The sequence below is a fragment of the Myotis myotis genome, unplaced genomic scaffold (assembly GCF_014108235.1).
Source record: "Myotis myotis isolate mMyoMyo1 unplaced genomic scaffold, mMyoMyo1.p scaffold_m19_p_22, whole genome shotgun sequence".
In the NCBI taxonomy this organism is placed as follows: Eukaryota; Metazoa; Chordata; class Mammalia; order Chiroptera; family Vespertilionidae; genus Myotis; species Myotis myotis.
The window spans coordinates 7,292,907-7,308,886 of NW_023416327.1; the positions used below are offsets into that span (position 1 = coordinate 7,292,907).

The 15,980-nt window shown below is 46.6% G+C and overlaps 1 protein-coding gene across 1 annotated transcript in view; it reads left to right on the top strand.

The window, feature by feature from the left end:
- The window catches only part of SLC9A4 (solute carrier family 9 member A4), a 78,010-nt gene extending 63,122 nt beyond the window's left edge, over positions 1–14,888 (top strand). The window contains exons 10-12 of the mRNA XM_036355534.1: positions 5,789–5,920; positions 6,635–6,722; positions 13,856–14,888. Of these exons, the coding sequence (XP_036211427.1) occupies positions 5,789–5,920; positions 6,635–6,722; positions 13,856–14,202 (567 nt within the window). The 3' untranslated portion in view covers positions 14,203–14,888. The remainder of the gene's footprint in view (positions 1–5,788; positions 5,921–6,634; positions 6,723–13,855) is intronic.
- The last annotated feature ends 1,092 nt before the right edge of the window (positions 14,889–15,980 follow it).

The following is a 15,980-nucleotide window of genomic DNA, read 5'->3' on the forward strand; positions in this document are numbered from 1 at the left end:
TGTGTTTTTTGCTTCCACATATTTCAAATCGTTGATTTGATTCTCGGGATCCTCTAGTCTACTGTTGAATCCCTGTATATTATTCTTAATTTCAGTCAGTGTATGCTTAATTTCTGACTGGTCTTTTTCCTTTTTTTTTTTTTTTTTTTTTTTTTTTTGCATTCTCACTAAGATCCTTGAAAGTCTCACTAAGTCCCTTGGAGGTTTCTAGAAGATTCTAGAGTAACCATATAACTGTGGTTTAGAAGTCTATATCCAGTAGTTTGCTTTCCTCCATTTCTTCCATTTGTGACATGTTTCTTTGTCTCTGCATTTTAGCTGCTTCATTGCATTTGTTTCTATGTATTGGGTAGAGCTGCTAAGTTTCCTTGAGTTGATAGAGTGGCCTTGTGTAGTAGGTGTCCTATAGGGCCCAGTGGCTCAGACTCCCCAGTCACCTGAGGTGAACACTCTAGGTGCTCTGTCAGATGTCTGCTGGTTCAAACACTGTTCCCTTCACTTGCCCTGTTGCACTCCCCCCTCTCCCCCCAGCTGTCAGTTCCTCCCATCCAAAGGAAGTGCCTGCTACTGCTGGCTTCCTCCCCTCTCCAGGCCCAGCCAAGAGCTCCTGGCTGTAGGGCTCATCGGCCGACCATCTGTGCTTTCCTCCCTTCTCATCTCCCTGTTTATTCCCAGTTGCCCACCTTAGATGGTTCAGTGTGTGGGTCTCTCTGGTATGCCTCTGTATTGAGTAGGGACTTCTTTGTTGAATTATAGTTGGTTACATTGTTGAAACTTCAGGGGGAGAGGCCAGGGGGATCTCTCACACTGCCATTCCTCTGATGTCACTCCTCAATATACTTTCAAAGGATATAGTTTCAATTTATTTAGCTTCAGTTCTCTTCAGCAATGATATGCACATCTATATTGCACATCTTTATCCCATAGAGCTCAAGTTTCAGTGGGAAATACAGGTTTTAAACAGTCACCAACTCCTCATTAAAAGTCAGAAAAGGAGGAAGGAAAGGAGAAAAACTTAAATATACATTATATGCATAGGACTTCCTATGCTCCCTGCAGACAGGGAAACTGGACAAGCACATGAGTGATGTGATATGAGGCAAAATAGAAAAAAGTGTTCGAATTTTTGTTAAAGAACAACCTTCTCTCAAATCAAGGTGTAGGAAAACCCTACTAGCAATATATACATATATATATACTAGTACATACACATATGTATACAAATATATGTATATGTGTGTAAACACACACACACTGAGTTCAGTTTTGTGTGAATTTAACATTGATAAAAAATTATAAAAGTTTGTCTTAGTATTCTAGATGCTTATCCTATCTAATAATAGGCAAACATGGTAATTAACCGTACCTCCAACATGCTTCCCATTGGCTAATCAGGGTGATTAGCAAATTAACTGCCAGCCAAGATGGCGGCCAGCAGCCAGGCTGCTGAAGCGAACAGGAGGCTTGCTTGCTCCAGTGAAGGAGGAAGCCAAGGTTCCCCGCCTGCCGCTGCTGGGCTCTGAGCTTGCACTCTAAGCAACTATGTTGCAAGTATAGACGCTAAACAAACCCCATGCTTTCAGTCAGCCGGTTGAGCAGCCAGCTGGCCAAGCTGGAGTTGCAACAGAGTTTCAATTATAGAACCCAAACAAACCAGATACCTGCTTTCAGCAGCTGAGGCCTCAGAGCTGGAGCCAAGCCTCAGAGCTAAAGCCGGCTCTCAGTTCCAGTGACAGCCATAGAAGGTAAATAAATCCCAGAATTAAAAAAAGAAAAGAAAAAAAGGAGGGGTTGGGAGCTTCAGTCACTCGCCAGCCTGAAAATGGCCCTCAGCCCCTCACCCAGACTGGCCAGGCACCCAAGAAGGACCCCCACCCTGAAGAGGGTGTGACCAGATGAAAACAGCCATCATCGCTTCATCCAGGCTGGCCAGGCACCCAAGCGGGACCCCCACCCTGATCCAGGACACTCTTCAGAGCAAACCATCCGGCCGCCACCCATGCACCAGGCCTCTATCCTATATAGTAAAAGGGTAATATGCCCCCCAGCCCTGGGATCAGCAGAGCTGCGAGGCCTCCCAAACCCAGGATCAGCGGAGCCGCAAGGCCTCCCAGCACCGGGATCAGCGGAGCCTCCCAGCACCAGGATCAGTGGAGCAGTGAGGCCTCACTGCCCCTGTGTCAAGTGGAGCCGTGAGGCCTCCCAGCACTGGGATCAGCGGAGCCACGAGGCCTCCTGGCCCCTGGAGCAGCATGACAAGGGGCAGCACCCAAACCCCCTGATCGCCCTGTGGCTCTGTGTGTGACAGGGGGCGAGGCCACGACCTCCCTATCTGTCCTGCTCTGTTCGTGACAGGGGAAGGCACCCCAACCCCCTGATTGGCCCTGCTCTGTGCCTGATAGGGGGGTGCTCCCCAACCCCCCCACCGGCCCTGCTCTGTGTGTGACGGGGTGGAGCTGCAACCTCCCCATCAGCCCTGCCCTGAGTGTGACAGGGGGTGGTGCCCCAACTCCCCTATTGGCCCTGCTCTGTACATAACAGAGGGGAGCTCCCCAACCCCCTGATTGGCCCTGCTCTGTGCATGACAGGAGGGAGCTCCCCAACCCCCTGATCGGCCCTGCTCTGTGTGTGACAGGGTACGGAGCCCCAACCCCCCTGATGGGCCCTGCTCTGTGTGTGACAGGGGGCAGCGCCCCAACCCCCTGATCAGCCCTGTTCTGTGCGTGACAGAGGGTGGCGCCACAACCTCCCCATTGACCCTGCCTTGAGTGTGACAGGGGACGGCACCCCAACCCCCTAATCAGCATGATTGAGGGTGGCATCGCAACCTCCCAATCTGCCCTGCTCTGTGCATGACAGGGGTCGGTGCCCCAACTCCCCAATCAGCCCTGCTCTGAGCCGACCAGGGGCTGCACCTAGGAATTGGGCCTGCCCTCTGCCACCCAGGAGCAGGCCTAAGCCAGCAGGTCATTATCTCCCGAGGGGTCCCAGACTGTGAGAGGGCACAATTGGGGCTGAGGGACACCACCCCCCCCCCCCGCCAGTGCACAAATTTTTGTGCACCGGGCCCCTAGTCCTATATAATAAAAGAGAAACATGCAAATTAACTATCCCTCAGCTAAGCTCAAGCCACACTCACCAGCCAATCAGGAGCAAGTATGCAAATTAACCTGACAGCCACAGATGGCGACAGCCACAGAGCTGGAGCGAGCAGGAGGCTTAGGTTGCCCCCAGTGATGGGGGAAGCCAAGCTTCCTGCCTGCCCTGGCTGGCCCTGGGCTCCAGTCAAGGCTACAAAGTTTCAATTATAGAAGATAAATAAATCCCAGAAAAAAAGAAAAAACAAAAAAAAAGGAGAGGCTGGGAGCTTGGGTCACTGGGGGGCATGGCCAGCCTGAAAATAGCCATCAGCCCCTCACCCAGACGTGGCCAGGCACCCCAGCGGGACTCCCCCACCTTGAAGGGGCTGTGGGAAGCCTGAAAACAGCCCTCAGCCCCTCACCCAGGCTGGCCAGGCACCCCAGCGGGACCCCCACCCTGATCCGGGACACCCTTCAGGGCAAACCAGCTGGCCCCCACCCATGTACCAGGCCTCTATCCTATATAATAAAAGGGTAATATGCAAACTGACCCTAACAGCAGAACGACTGGGAGTGACTGGTCACTATGACACACACTGACCACCAGGGGGCAAGAAGCTCGATGCAGGAGCTGCCCACTGGTGGTCAGTGCGCACCCACAAGGGGAGCTCTGTTCAGCCACAAGCCAGGCTGATGGCTGCCAGCACAGGGGTGGTGGCGGGAGCCTCTCCCACCTCCTCAGCAGCGCTAAGGATGTCCAACTGCAGCTTAGGCCTGCTCCCCCCTGGCAAGTGGACATCCCCCGAGGTGTCCCAGGCTGCCAGAGGGATGTCTGACTGCCAGTTTAGGCCTGATTCCCCTGGGGAGCAACCTAAGCCAGTAGGTGGAGATCCCCCAAGGGGTCCCAGACTGAGAGAGGGCACAGGCCGGGCTGAACAACCTCCCCAAGTGCACAAATTTTTGTGCACCGGGCCTCTAGTTTTAAAAATATTTTATGATAGTGTTATATGTCATTCCTTAATGTCTCAACATGTAAGATACTAGAAGCCCAGGTGTGAAATCACGCGGCCCCGCCCACCTGCACACGTCCCGCCACACTCACACCCTACCCACCCCCACCGGTCTTTGGTTGTTACAGCATTAGGGCCACTGGGTTTTTATAATATAGATAATTAGGTTGAAGTCCATCATTAGTGATGGTGGATAAAAACCCACATTTCAAACTATCTTTAAAATTCAACTTTTTGGACAAGTTCTTGTCAGATTGGTTAATTTGTCAAGAGTGGCTGTCAAAGTTCTCCCATCAGCATAAAGAGAAAGCTGGCTTTCCTAACTCACCTTTGTTTCCTTGACCACCCCACCCCCTCAAACTATGCCTTTTTTATGAAACTATTTTTAGACAATTGCCCTTTTATGAGGCTTAATTAACTGTGATTTAGTTAATAGATTATAAAGGCCACAAATATACTTAACTGCATGTATATACACTAAAATAGAAACACTAAACAACTGATTGCCTTTTGCCTGTCCTCCATACTCCTGGCACACCCCAACATCTTCTCACTTACCTGAGCACATAACAGTATATACTTATTTGTATAACTCCCCCAGTAGACTAGAAGCCTTTGAAGATCATAATTCTAACTTAACTGTATTTTTAAGTTTCATGTCTATCATGGCACCTGGCACATAGACATTTGCTCTTTTGCTATTAAATTGAATATTCTGTTAAAGCATTGGTTAGCCAAGAGTGATCGCATCTTCAGTCCTGATCCTATTATTTAAGAAACCTACTAACCCACAGGAAACAGGATATTCACTGGTAACTTTGAGTGAAAAGAAAGGAGAGAAGAAGTTCCAGTTAAGCACTTTGTAAACATTTGAGGACTGATGTTGGTCTATGGTTCAACAGAGGTTTTTACTGGCCTTGATAAGGACAAGGAAGTAATTTTTCATAAAGCTAAATTGATTCAATTTGAAGGACTATTCTTTTTTATTTTCTTTATTGATTAAGGTATTACATATGTGTCCTCATCCCCGAATTGACCCCCCACCCCACCCCCGCTCATGCCCTCACTCCCCCCTGGTGACTGTGTCCATTGGTTAGGCTTATATGCATGCATACAAGTCCTTTGGTTGATCTCTCCCCCTTACCCCTATCCTCCCCTGCCTCTCCTCTGAGGTTTGATGGTCTGGTTGATGCTTCTCTGTCTCTGGATCTGTTTCTTTATCTGAGATGATGTATTTGGTTGATTTTTTAAATGTATCTTTAGTTGGCAAAATTAAAAAATAGCAACCTTATAGAAATTCCCAACATAGTTCTGACATTTTCCTGATTCATTAAATTCAGTAACCACTGGCCTAGTATAAAAAACACTAGGAAAGAAAGTGTGTATATGGGGCAGCACAAGTCTGTGAGTATTGGGGGTGCCTGCAAGGGTAACAGAGGGACCGGACAGGTGGAGAGCACTGCTCTGTGAGCCAGGAGGCACCACTCCAACCACAGGAGTCCCAATAGGGGTGGCCTCCGTCACAAATTTTTCTTTTGGGGGCCACAGCCTACTCTCCTGTAATTGAGGAAAATGCTCAGATGACTTGCATGGTGTCTTCTTGCTCTAGTAGTCTCAGTTTGTGATATTTTTATGGCCTCCTGAGGTTGACAGTTAAACTGGAGATGCCTTTCGTATTTGATGTTCCTCTTCCTGCAGACACCGTCCTATAACAAATACAGCCTCAAACCCCGAGCAGCTGAGAAGCAGGCTAAAGAGATCCTGATCCGTCGCCAGAACACCTTACGCGAGAGTGTGAGGAAAGGCCACAGCCTGCCATGGGGAAAGCCGGTAAGGGGTGGCCTGTAAGGTGGACACACCTGAGAGCTGGCTCATCCCAGGACAAGGCCTCCTGGGTGACTACCACTGACACTTAGACAAACAACACCACTGCCTTGTTGGCAGAGAGATGCAAACGCAGTGGGGGCAGGACACATGCTCAGGTACCCCTCTTGGAGTCCAGGACCTTAGGAACCAAGGGCTCTCTCCTCCAGGAGGGTAAGTGACTGCAGCGCACGTGCTGTGCCCTGAGTCTGGACCGGACTCCATGGCGGCCAGGACTGAAGGAGCCTGACCTTCGGGAACCAGTGCCCCTGGCTCTAGGAAGCTTACCTCTCCCAGCGAAGAAGTTGTTTTAGCCAAGACACGTGGACCTCATTTCCATATTACCCGCTGTGCATCTGAGCTATTCTATTTGAGGCCCTATCAAAGCGACCAGTGATGCAGTTGGGTCTGGGGTAGACCCTCCTCTCCACCCTAATCTCAATGAGGCTGTGGGAATAACTTTGAGAGATTTGTAATGGTCTATTTTATCATGACAAGGAAAGCAAATACACAGCATATTAAAGGCTGAAGCATTCTGGGTTTTTTAAGACAAAAATAACTGAAAGCCAATGATCCAAGAAAGCTGCCACAGTATAAGTCTGTGTCCTTCACTTTGTTTGCCACGTGGAACTTCCAATCGCAGTAGCTAACTCTGCTTTTATTTCTGCTTGTTCCCTACAGGCCGGTGCCAAAAACATCCGCTACCTCTCCTTTCCCTACAGCCACCCTCAGCCAGCAAGGAGAGACGGGGAGGCTGCTGCACACGAAGGTGACTTGCATGTCTGGCTGCTGGTCCTCTTTTCTGTAAAGAGCCAGATGATATATATTTTGGGGCTTGGGGGCCAAAATGAAAAATCAAGAATATTATATAGGTACTTCTAGAAACTAAAAGAGGGAGAGAGAGTGACAAAGAGAGAGAGAAAAAAACTTTTTTATTAATCTAATTCAAAAATTAATTGATGGACACTGAAATTTGAATTTCCTATCATTTTATTTGTCATGAAATAGTCTTTTAATTTTTTCAGCCATTTAAAAATGTAACAACCATTTTCAGTTCACAGGCAGCAGACCGAATATAGTCCAAGGCTCCTAATTTGTTAACCCCTGACTTAGAAAAACAAAAAATGGGCACATTTTTAAAGTCACAGTCACCCATGGTTTAAAAATTTCCAGAATTGTCCAAAGTTGGTTAAATTTTACTAAAATAATTTCATCAAATTTACTGATTAAATATTTCCCTTGTAATATCTGTACGCGTGTGCGCACACGCGCGCATGCATATCAATTTAAATTTTCCTAAAATTTCAAAAATTTAAATCACATTTGAAATTCAAATAACCTAAACATATATGACTTTATTTTTTTATATATTTGTATTGAATTCAGAGAGGGAAAGGGAGCAAGAAATAAAAAATTCAATGATGAGAGAGAATCATTGATTGGCTGCCTCCTGCACACCCCCTACTGGGGATCGAGCCCAAAACCTGGGCTTGTGCCCTGACCGGGAATTGAACCCATGACCGCTCGGGTCATTGGTAGATGCTCAACCACTGAGCCATGCCGGTGGGCATATATAGGATTTTAGAATTAAATCTTTGAAAAGTGAATATATTATTCTTTAAAATTAAACTTTTTATTTCTGATTTTAAAACTTACTTGATATAAAAACAAAATCAACCAGTATTGAAAGGAATGAAAAGAAAGTTAAAAGTACTTGAAACCCCCAAACCCAGATATAATCACTATAGATAGTCTGGTCAGGGTCCTATAATTCTCTCTACACCATCCTGATCCAGACCCTACCCTTACCTGATACAAAAAAAAAAAAACCACAAAAACAAAAATCACAAACCACCAGCACCATTGTATACATAAAATCATAGAATAGGCATTGTTTTGTAACTTTTATAAATTGTCTAATTCACTGAACCATATGTTGTGGACAACTTCCCATGTCAATAGAGATGAACCTTTTGATCATTTTTAATGACTTAATAAAAATGAATTATATAAGAGCACCATGGTTTATTTAGCTAAATCCTTATTGATAAATATTTAAGGTAGTTCCAAATTTTTTGTGAATATAGCAATGATATATAATAAGTGCCTTGGACCATTTATGATGGATTTTTGCTCAAATATGCAGTTATTTTCTTAGTACTTTTTCCTGGAAGTAAAAATTTGGGGTAAAAAATTATATATATTTAAATTTATGTACATCAAACATCTGTGAGAAAAGTCATTGCTGAACACTTTTACCATCACTGGCTATTGTCAAACTTTTGAATAATCTATGATATGATAGGATAAAATTTAATTTTCATGAGTTTTTTTATTTTAGTGCGGTTGAGCATCATTTCATAATTTTAGAGCCATCTGTCTTTTTTTCGAGGAAGTTTCTATGTTTCCTTGGCCCATTGTTTTCTATTTGGTTGCTGGTTTCCTTAAGTGAATTTGAAGAACATTATATAACCAGGACATCACCTATTGTCTCGTATTTGTTGTTAATGCTTTTTCCTCAAGTTTCACAGTTATCTTTTGGTTTTTGGACACACTTGCCATTCAGATTCTGATGAATCAAATTTACTTGATTTCCAAAGAAAAATTAGACAATGATTTACAGTAGAACCTTGGTTCTCAAACTTCATTCATTCTGGAAGGCTGTTCAAGAAGTGATTTGTTGGAAAACTGAATCATTTTTTACCATTAGAAATAATGTAAATTGAATTAACTCATTCCAGACCCCCAAATGATTCCATTTTAACCTTTCTTATATACGGTACATGTCTAACGCACTGTTTAACCTATGAACAAACACTTCTTTTCTTACATTTATCAAACCACCCCCTTCAGCACTGGTCCCAGCGGTGTCTTTCAGGGCAGCCCTGGGCATCTTCGCTTGGTCACATGTCACTGCCTGGAAATGCTGCCGCGGGCAAACTGCTTTTCCTTCACCCAAATCAGCCAGTTTTCCTACCGCTTCAACTGCCTGTGGTCATGGCTTCTTTCACACCCTTAGCCTCAGTAGCACTCTTGATGGCCGCTTTATGTTTTAAAATTGTGCTAATTGTCCATTTCATCAGCAACAAAAGCAACCCCCCCCTCCACACACACACACACACACACACACACACACACACACACACACATCTCCCCTAAAAAATATTCATGGCACAATTTCCTGAGATAACAAACAAGGTTTAGTGGTAAACTGACTCACATCCTCTCCTTTTTTGTGGCCTGTGGGACACTTTTTGTCATGCTGTTGTATCAGCAAGAAAGGGTTATGAGGTAGAGAACTGAAATTCCACAACTTGAGACCTTATTTCTATAAACAACCTGGTTTGAGGACCAAGGTTTGACTAGACCCAATATTTTTCATCTAGAACTTTAATAGCTTGACTTTCTCATATAAATTTCAGATCATCTGAGATTTATCTTTGTGTAGATTAAGGTAGAGATTGTTTTCAAATGGCTTTGTTCCTGTCCCCACACCATTTTTCCCTTTAAAAGGAAATGCCATCTTTGTTGTCCTAAACTCACTCATCCTGAGAGAGTTTTGAGCTCTCCGTTCCGTCTCATTGGTTCAGTACTCTCAGATCACAGTCTTGTGACTAGTACTATTTTATGTTGTGAAAGCTATTCCAAAAACAACAGCAAGCAAAAAGAGCCCAGTTACAGGGCACATAATAGATTGCTTTTAAAGACCTTCCTCTCTGACTCGTCCGGTGCTGTTTATGTTGTGAGAGTGAACAGAAGGCATGAAGGTCTCACAGTCGTTTCTGGTGATATGAACCCAATATCACCTGCTAAGGCAGCAGGAAACAGCTTTCCTGAGCACTAATGCACAAACCTTAAGTAAAGCATTGTACACAAAATACAGCCAAACAGCCCTAGATGGTTTGGCTCAGTGGATAGAGCATTGGCCCAAGTTTGATTCTGGTCAAGGGCACATGCCCGGGTTGTGGGCTCAATCCCCGAGGAGGGATGGGGGCAGGTGTAGGAGGCAGCCGATCAATGATTCTCTCTCATCATTGATGTTTCTAGCCCTCTTTCCCTCTCCCTTCCTCTCTGAAATCAGTAACAATGTATTTTTTAAAATGTAGCAAAACATTAAAGGAATACTACACCTTACAAAGTGGAACGTATTCCAGACGTGTGGTTGTTGAACATTTGGAATGTGTTTACATTCTTCACCAGATGACCAGGTCAAAAGAGCATGTCCTTGCAATCAGTGTCCTAAAAGCCCTCTCACTCACACTTCCAGTGAGATCATAGAATCCCGGGAGAACGGGCATAGGACTTCCACGAGGAAAACATCAACCCACCTCTCGTGCTGTCACTCCTCTCTGTGAAGGGGAGGTGCCGTACTTTCCACACACAGAGTGCTGCCCCATGTGAAGCCAGCCGGCTCACGGCGAGCTCTTGGGACTGTGGTGGGAACCACGTGCTGGTAAGTGTGCAGGAAGCATGAGCCACCGTGACTGCCGCTCTGAGAGGGTCAAAGAGGACTTGGCCAGGCCGACGGAGATGCTTTTGGAAAGGAAGACAACACGTCAGAAACGTCAGTTCTCCGTGAACTGATTGAGAAATGAAATGACGCCTTCATCCCAATGATTTTTTCTTTCAAATGTGCTCAACTGATTCTACATTCCCTTAAGTGAGTGAAATTGCAGTACACCTAGAAATCTGAGAAGGAAAAGTAGTGAAGTGGGACTTATCCTTAACACGTCCTAAAGAATTATAATCATCCTGGTGAGACTGAGGCAGTCCTCGGGGTGTATCTGGGCACATTACTGAAATCCTCAAGGCCTTCTGGGCCGAACCAGGTCAGGAAATGGCAGAGGGGCTTTAGGGCAGAAGCCAGAGGGGCCCCCAGCCAGCAAGTCGCCCTGGCTAACCAGGCCGCTGCTTGGAAAGCACTTCCTTCCTCCCGCCCTTTGTCTCCCAGAGGCAGAGCAGCCCTTGCTCTAGATGTCTGGGAGCTCCCTGCTGGTCTGAGGGGTCTCCACATCCTCTTCCCAGGCTCCTTTGCTGTTGGGGCTCACCTGGTACCACAGGAACAGAGGTTCTGCCTGGACAGCCTTCTATGCCCGAGACTGCCAACGACCAGTGCAGGCAGGGAGATGAAGGGGCGCTGGATGGAGTGGAGAAGGCTGTGGAGCAGAGAAGGGACTCAGTGCCGCAGGCTGTGCACCTAAAATTGGTTAAAATGGAAAAGGCTAAATGCTAAATTCTAGGTGATGTGTATTTACCACAACTGACACCAGACCAAACACGAGGCGGGTGTGGGGAAGGGCTGCCCTGGGTCTTGGTCTGCACCTGGGGGTCCCCTCTCATCCCAGCAGGAGGCTCGCCTGGCCCTGAGCAGAGGCCCTTCCTTGCTTCTCCTTCATGACCCGCCCAGCACAGGTCCAGATGGGAGGCTCTCTGTGCTGGCAGACGGAAGAGCAGATGTTCACATCTTACTGCTGAGGAGACTTCTCCACCACCCTCCCCTGGCACTATGCTCTCCCTCCCCCCTGGCACTGTGCTCTCCCTCCCATCCCCTCCCCTGGCACTTTGCTCCCCCTGCCCTCCCCCTGGCACTGTGCTGCCTGGGTGTGGGGAGGATGGGTGTGCAAATGGGCCAGAGAGCTGTCCCCACTCTCCTTCTGCCACCCCCCCACCCCCCCACCCCCACTTTCCAAGGAACTGCTTTCTCCCATTTTGGACAGATCTCATGATTTAAGTTGCAAGTCACCTGCCCAAGCCTCTTTCTAGTCACTTTCTGACAACCAGACAGTGGTCAGGAGATGGCAAATAGAAGCTGCCCACTGAGGAAGCACATGCTAGAAAGGAGTGGTTGGAAGCCAGGAGAGGGGAGTGGGGAGGGGAGAGAGAGGAAGGCTGGGCACTGGGGCAGACACATCAGCTGTGTTTTCTTAGGTGTTTAGGTAGTGTTCCAAGCACCAAAGAATCAAGGGGATCTCTGGTTCCAGGCCAATTGTAGAGCACAAATTAAAGAGCAGTCATTAAAAATGAACAAGTCATCCTATATAATAAAAGGCTCATATGCAAATCAACCAAAAGACAGAACAACCGGTAGCTATGACATGCACTGACCACCAGGGGGCAGACACTCAATGTAGAAGCTGCCCCCTGGTGGTCAGTGTGCTCCCACAGGGGGAGTGCTGCTCAGTCAGAAGCTGGGCTCATGGCTGGCGAGTGCAGCAGCAGTGCGGGAGCCTCTCCCACCTCCATGGCAGCGCTAAGGATGTCCTACTGCTGGCTTAGGCCCACTCCCCCATCAGTCAGACATCCTCCAAGGGCTCCCGAACTGCAAGAGGGCGCAGGCCAGGCTGAGAGACCCCTCCATCCCCTCATGAATTTCATGCACCAGGCCTCTAGTATATACAGCATTTTCTTTATTCAAAGCATTGATTCCAGCTTTCTGTCCCGCTCAGCTTCCAGGCGACCGTCTCAGGATAAATTGGTCACATTTGGGGAAAACGTCATTGAACAGGGCACTTTAAGATCTTGTGATGTCCCCTATGCTAACCACACTTGGTCAAGTGTAAGCTTGTGTGCTCTGTTAGCTCTAGCTCTGGAGATTTTGCTTTTTGTCTTGCTTTTTAGAAGGGAGAAGAAGGTGGGAGGAAGAACTTGATTTCAGGTTTAAATAAAAGGCCTTAAAATACCTCAATTCTCAGGAGGATATTTAAAGGAAAATAAAAGTCTGAGGTTAAAATTTTGAGAAAATAAGAATTAAAGATCTTGTGAAAGATACCCTTTGAGGATGTGTGCACAGCAAAGGAAAGGCCATGTCCTGGGCACGCTGCCGCTCTTTGCGAGGGCAGCCAAGAGGGGACGTCGCATGGATCCCCAGTGGTTTTCCTGTTCGGACCCACATGTGACATTGTAAGGTGACAGAATGGTGAGGGGGGACAGCCAGACAGGCTCTGCTCAGACCTGCCTTCATTGTGTGATGCTGAAAGTCACTTAACCTCTGAAACCTTCACCTATGAAATGAGCATCATACTTTTTCTCATCACAAAGGGTTATAATAAGGATCCAACGGCATAATAGGTGTAGGATGGTTAGCGCAGTGGCAGACACATAATATGTTTCCAGTAAATGGACTATGTCCTCATTGTCATTGCCATTGTGTGCCAGCCGCGATCTGTTCCTCTTCTTCCCTCTTTTGAAATGAGAGCATCTAGTCATAGTTGCTTTGCCACACATGGCTGTCTACATGCTCGCTCCTTGACCCTGTTTCTCTGAAATTGGCTAGTTGAAGGTTAAAAGGGAAGAAACTCAAATTTAATGCTTTCTGGCAACACTGATTAAAAAAACAAGCCTAGCTAAAGACGGTCATTTTCATATCGCACTACCACGTACTCTTCAGTTTAGCATCAGTCTTTGACAACACAAAGGACCAACTGTTCTGATTTTGTATAGAACACTCCCTACTTGCCTGGAGGAGACCAGCTTGATACGCATGTCTATGACACTGCACATACAGCTTCTCCAGTTGATCCTTGAACAACTCAAGTTTGAACCGTGTGGGTCCACTTGCTAGTATATGTGGATTTTTAAATAACTATGTAGATTTATTTTCTCTTCCTTTGATTTTCTTAACGGCATTTTACTTCCTGTAGCTAACGTTAACGTAAGACCGCAGTTCCTGGACTTCGGACTGTGCAGGCAGTTGGTACCCCTCATCCCCATGCTACTCGAGGGTCAACTGTGCCCTGCTCTCCCGCTGGGGTAGCAGGCTGGGGGGAAGGTCATGCCGATAAGAATGTGAGTGTCCGAGCTGGACCCTCCAAAAGGACTGCTTTGCGCTGAGCTCTCGCCATCGGGATGCTCTCTCCTCTCTGACCTGGTCTTGCTCTGACCTCTTCTCATCATGATTTCTAGATGCGGACCGCAGTGATTCGGAACTCTCCTTCATCATGTTCAACGCACACTCTCCAACACGCTCGCTTCAAGAGAGACCGCAGACACAACAAATAACCACAAGGAAGAGTTTAAACAGAGGAGGGAAGCCGTCCGGCTCTGGCTATCAAACAAGTCCAAGCCAAGAAGAGCATGTTGGCCGGAGCAAAAGGACTTTGAGGCCCAAACCGCTGTTCCACACCGTGGATGAGGAGCGTGGATCTGGAGAAGAGAGTGGGGAAGAGGCCTCAGCCCCGGGTGCCGGACAGCCGGCTGAGCCCAGGAGGGAGCGCCGCAGGTCTTGCAGCCCTTTGCTCCGAAGGAAGTAGTCGTGTTGCGCTCAGGGCTGCTTGCGTGCTTCGCCCGAGCCATCTCCCTGTGTGTGGGTGGAGGGTTTTCAGAATTCTGAAGAAAGCTACTGAGTTTGCTTTTTTGAAGCTGTGAGTCAGGCACCTGTAAGAGGCAGGGGGTTTCAGGGGACGGGGAGCACTAACTTGCAGGCGGTGCCGTATTCTTAGCTGGTATACTTTGTAGATGCTTTCCTGTGAGTCAAAGCCCTTTATCACCCCAGAAATTATTCACTAAGAATTTCTAAGAGTGTGTGATCCATTTAATTTATTGAGATGCAATGTGGTTGGTAATTTACCTTCACAGTATGCACGTACAACTTACAGTCAAGGTAGCCCTCAGAGGAGCCCTAGAAATATTCTGACCCAACTCCGTGAGGTTACAAATGAGGACATCTTGCCCAAGGTCACGTGGTGAGTTGCTGCTTCACAAGCTAATTGACCTTCCTCCCAGGAGAATGCATTTGATTTTAATTTTGATACGCACTATTCAGTAATTATGGGGAGAGGTAAAACTTATCATAGCATTGCTATACTTAATCAGTAGCAACAATATATACAGACTAAAGAATTAATCTACAGACAATGAGCTTGTCTATATTATAATTAGAATATTTCTTTCAAAAACAAATATTAGAAACAAAATAGCCATAATCAGGCTTTAAATAGCAATTATATACCAGGTATTTATTAGATGTGCATTTTTAAGGTATGGTATTTTGCCCTAAGGATTGAAACTATTCTCCAATTTAGTTTTCCATCTTCATTGACCCCAAACTTGACCTTGAACCTCACACTCCAGCCCATCAACTATGTTAGATGGCTTTATCTTTCCTTCTTCTTTCTCCTCTCTTCCTCTTCTCTGTCTTCTGGCCACCGAGATATTTAAGGTTTATGAAGTACTATTTACTGTGCCAATGCCTAATCTATAAAGACAAGTTCACCATCTGTCCTTTATCGCTGCTATTTTTGACATCTCTGAGCATCACCAACTGACTGAACCCTGTGCATCTTTCAAGGTCGCCCAGCTCCCCAGAGCCTTGTCCTCTGGTGTTACCCCATGCCAGTGGCTGATGAAAATGCAGGACTTCCCACAGGTTTATAGTTTGTGAATGGCACTCACTCAGGTTCGGCTGCAGTGGTAGAAATGGCAAAGGAACCATTTGTCTTTCTTCTTCTGAATCTAAAATACAAGAATCCTTCCAAGTTGTCTAAATATTTTCATCTTACTAAAATTGTATACTACCACATACTAGCCATCAGCCCAAAGGGACAAAGCACATATAAGACCCAGGGATCTCTGGGCTTTTCTTTTTATTTAAACAAACCAGCAATCAAAGCCACACACAAAAAACCTATGGCCCTGGAGAGGGTGTCAGTGAGTCACTACCCTTAAACCGTAGATGGACAGACAAAGACAGAGAGGGGTTGTCAGAAATCACCTTTCCAAATCCACACGCAAGCTGGTTCCCTAGAGGTGGGCCATGGCCTGGTCCCTCACTGGACTTTCCACACACTCCAGAACCCGTCCTGCGGAGGCCCTCCCGGAGCTGCCCTGGTGCTGTGGGGAGTCACCTGACTGTGCTATGGAATGTGGAATTTATGAAACTGGCGCAGAAGTGACAGTCGGACGCTGTGAGGGTCAGGAAAGAGCCTTTAATTAAAGCAGCACTGCTGGTTCCGGGGACTCTAAGATTCAGATCCTGAACCGCCTGGACAATGAGATTTTCTCTATATATATTGAAGGGATTAAAAAGAAC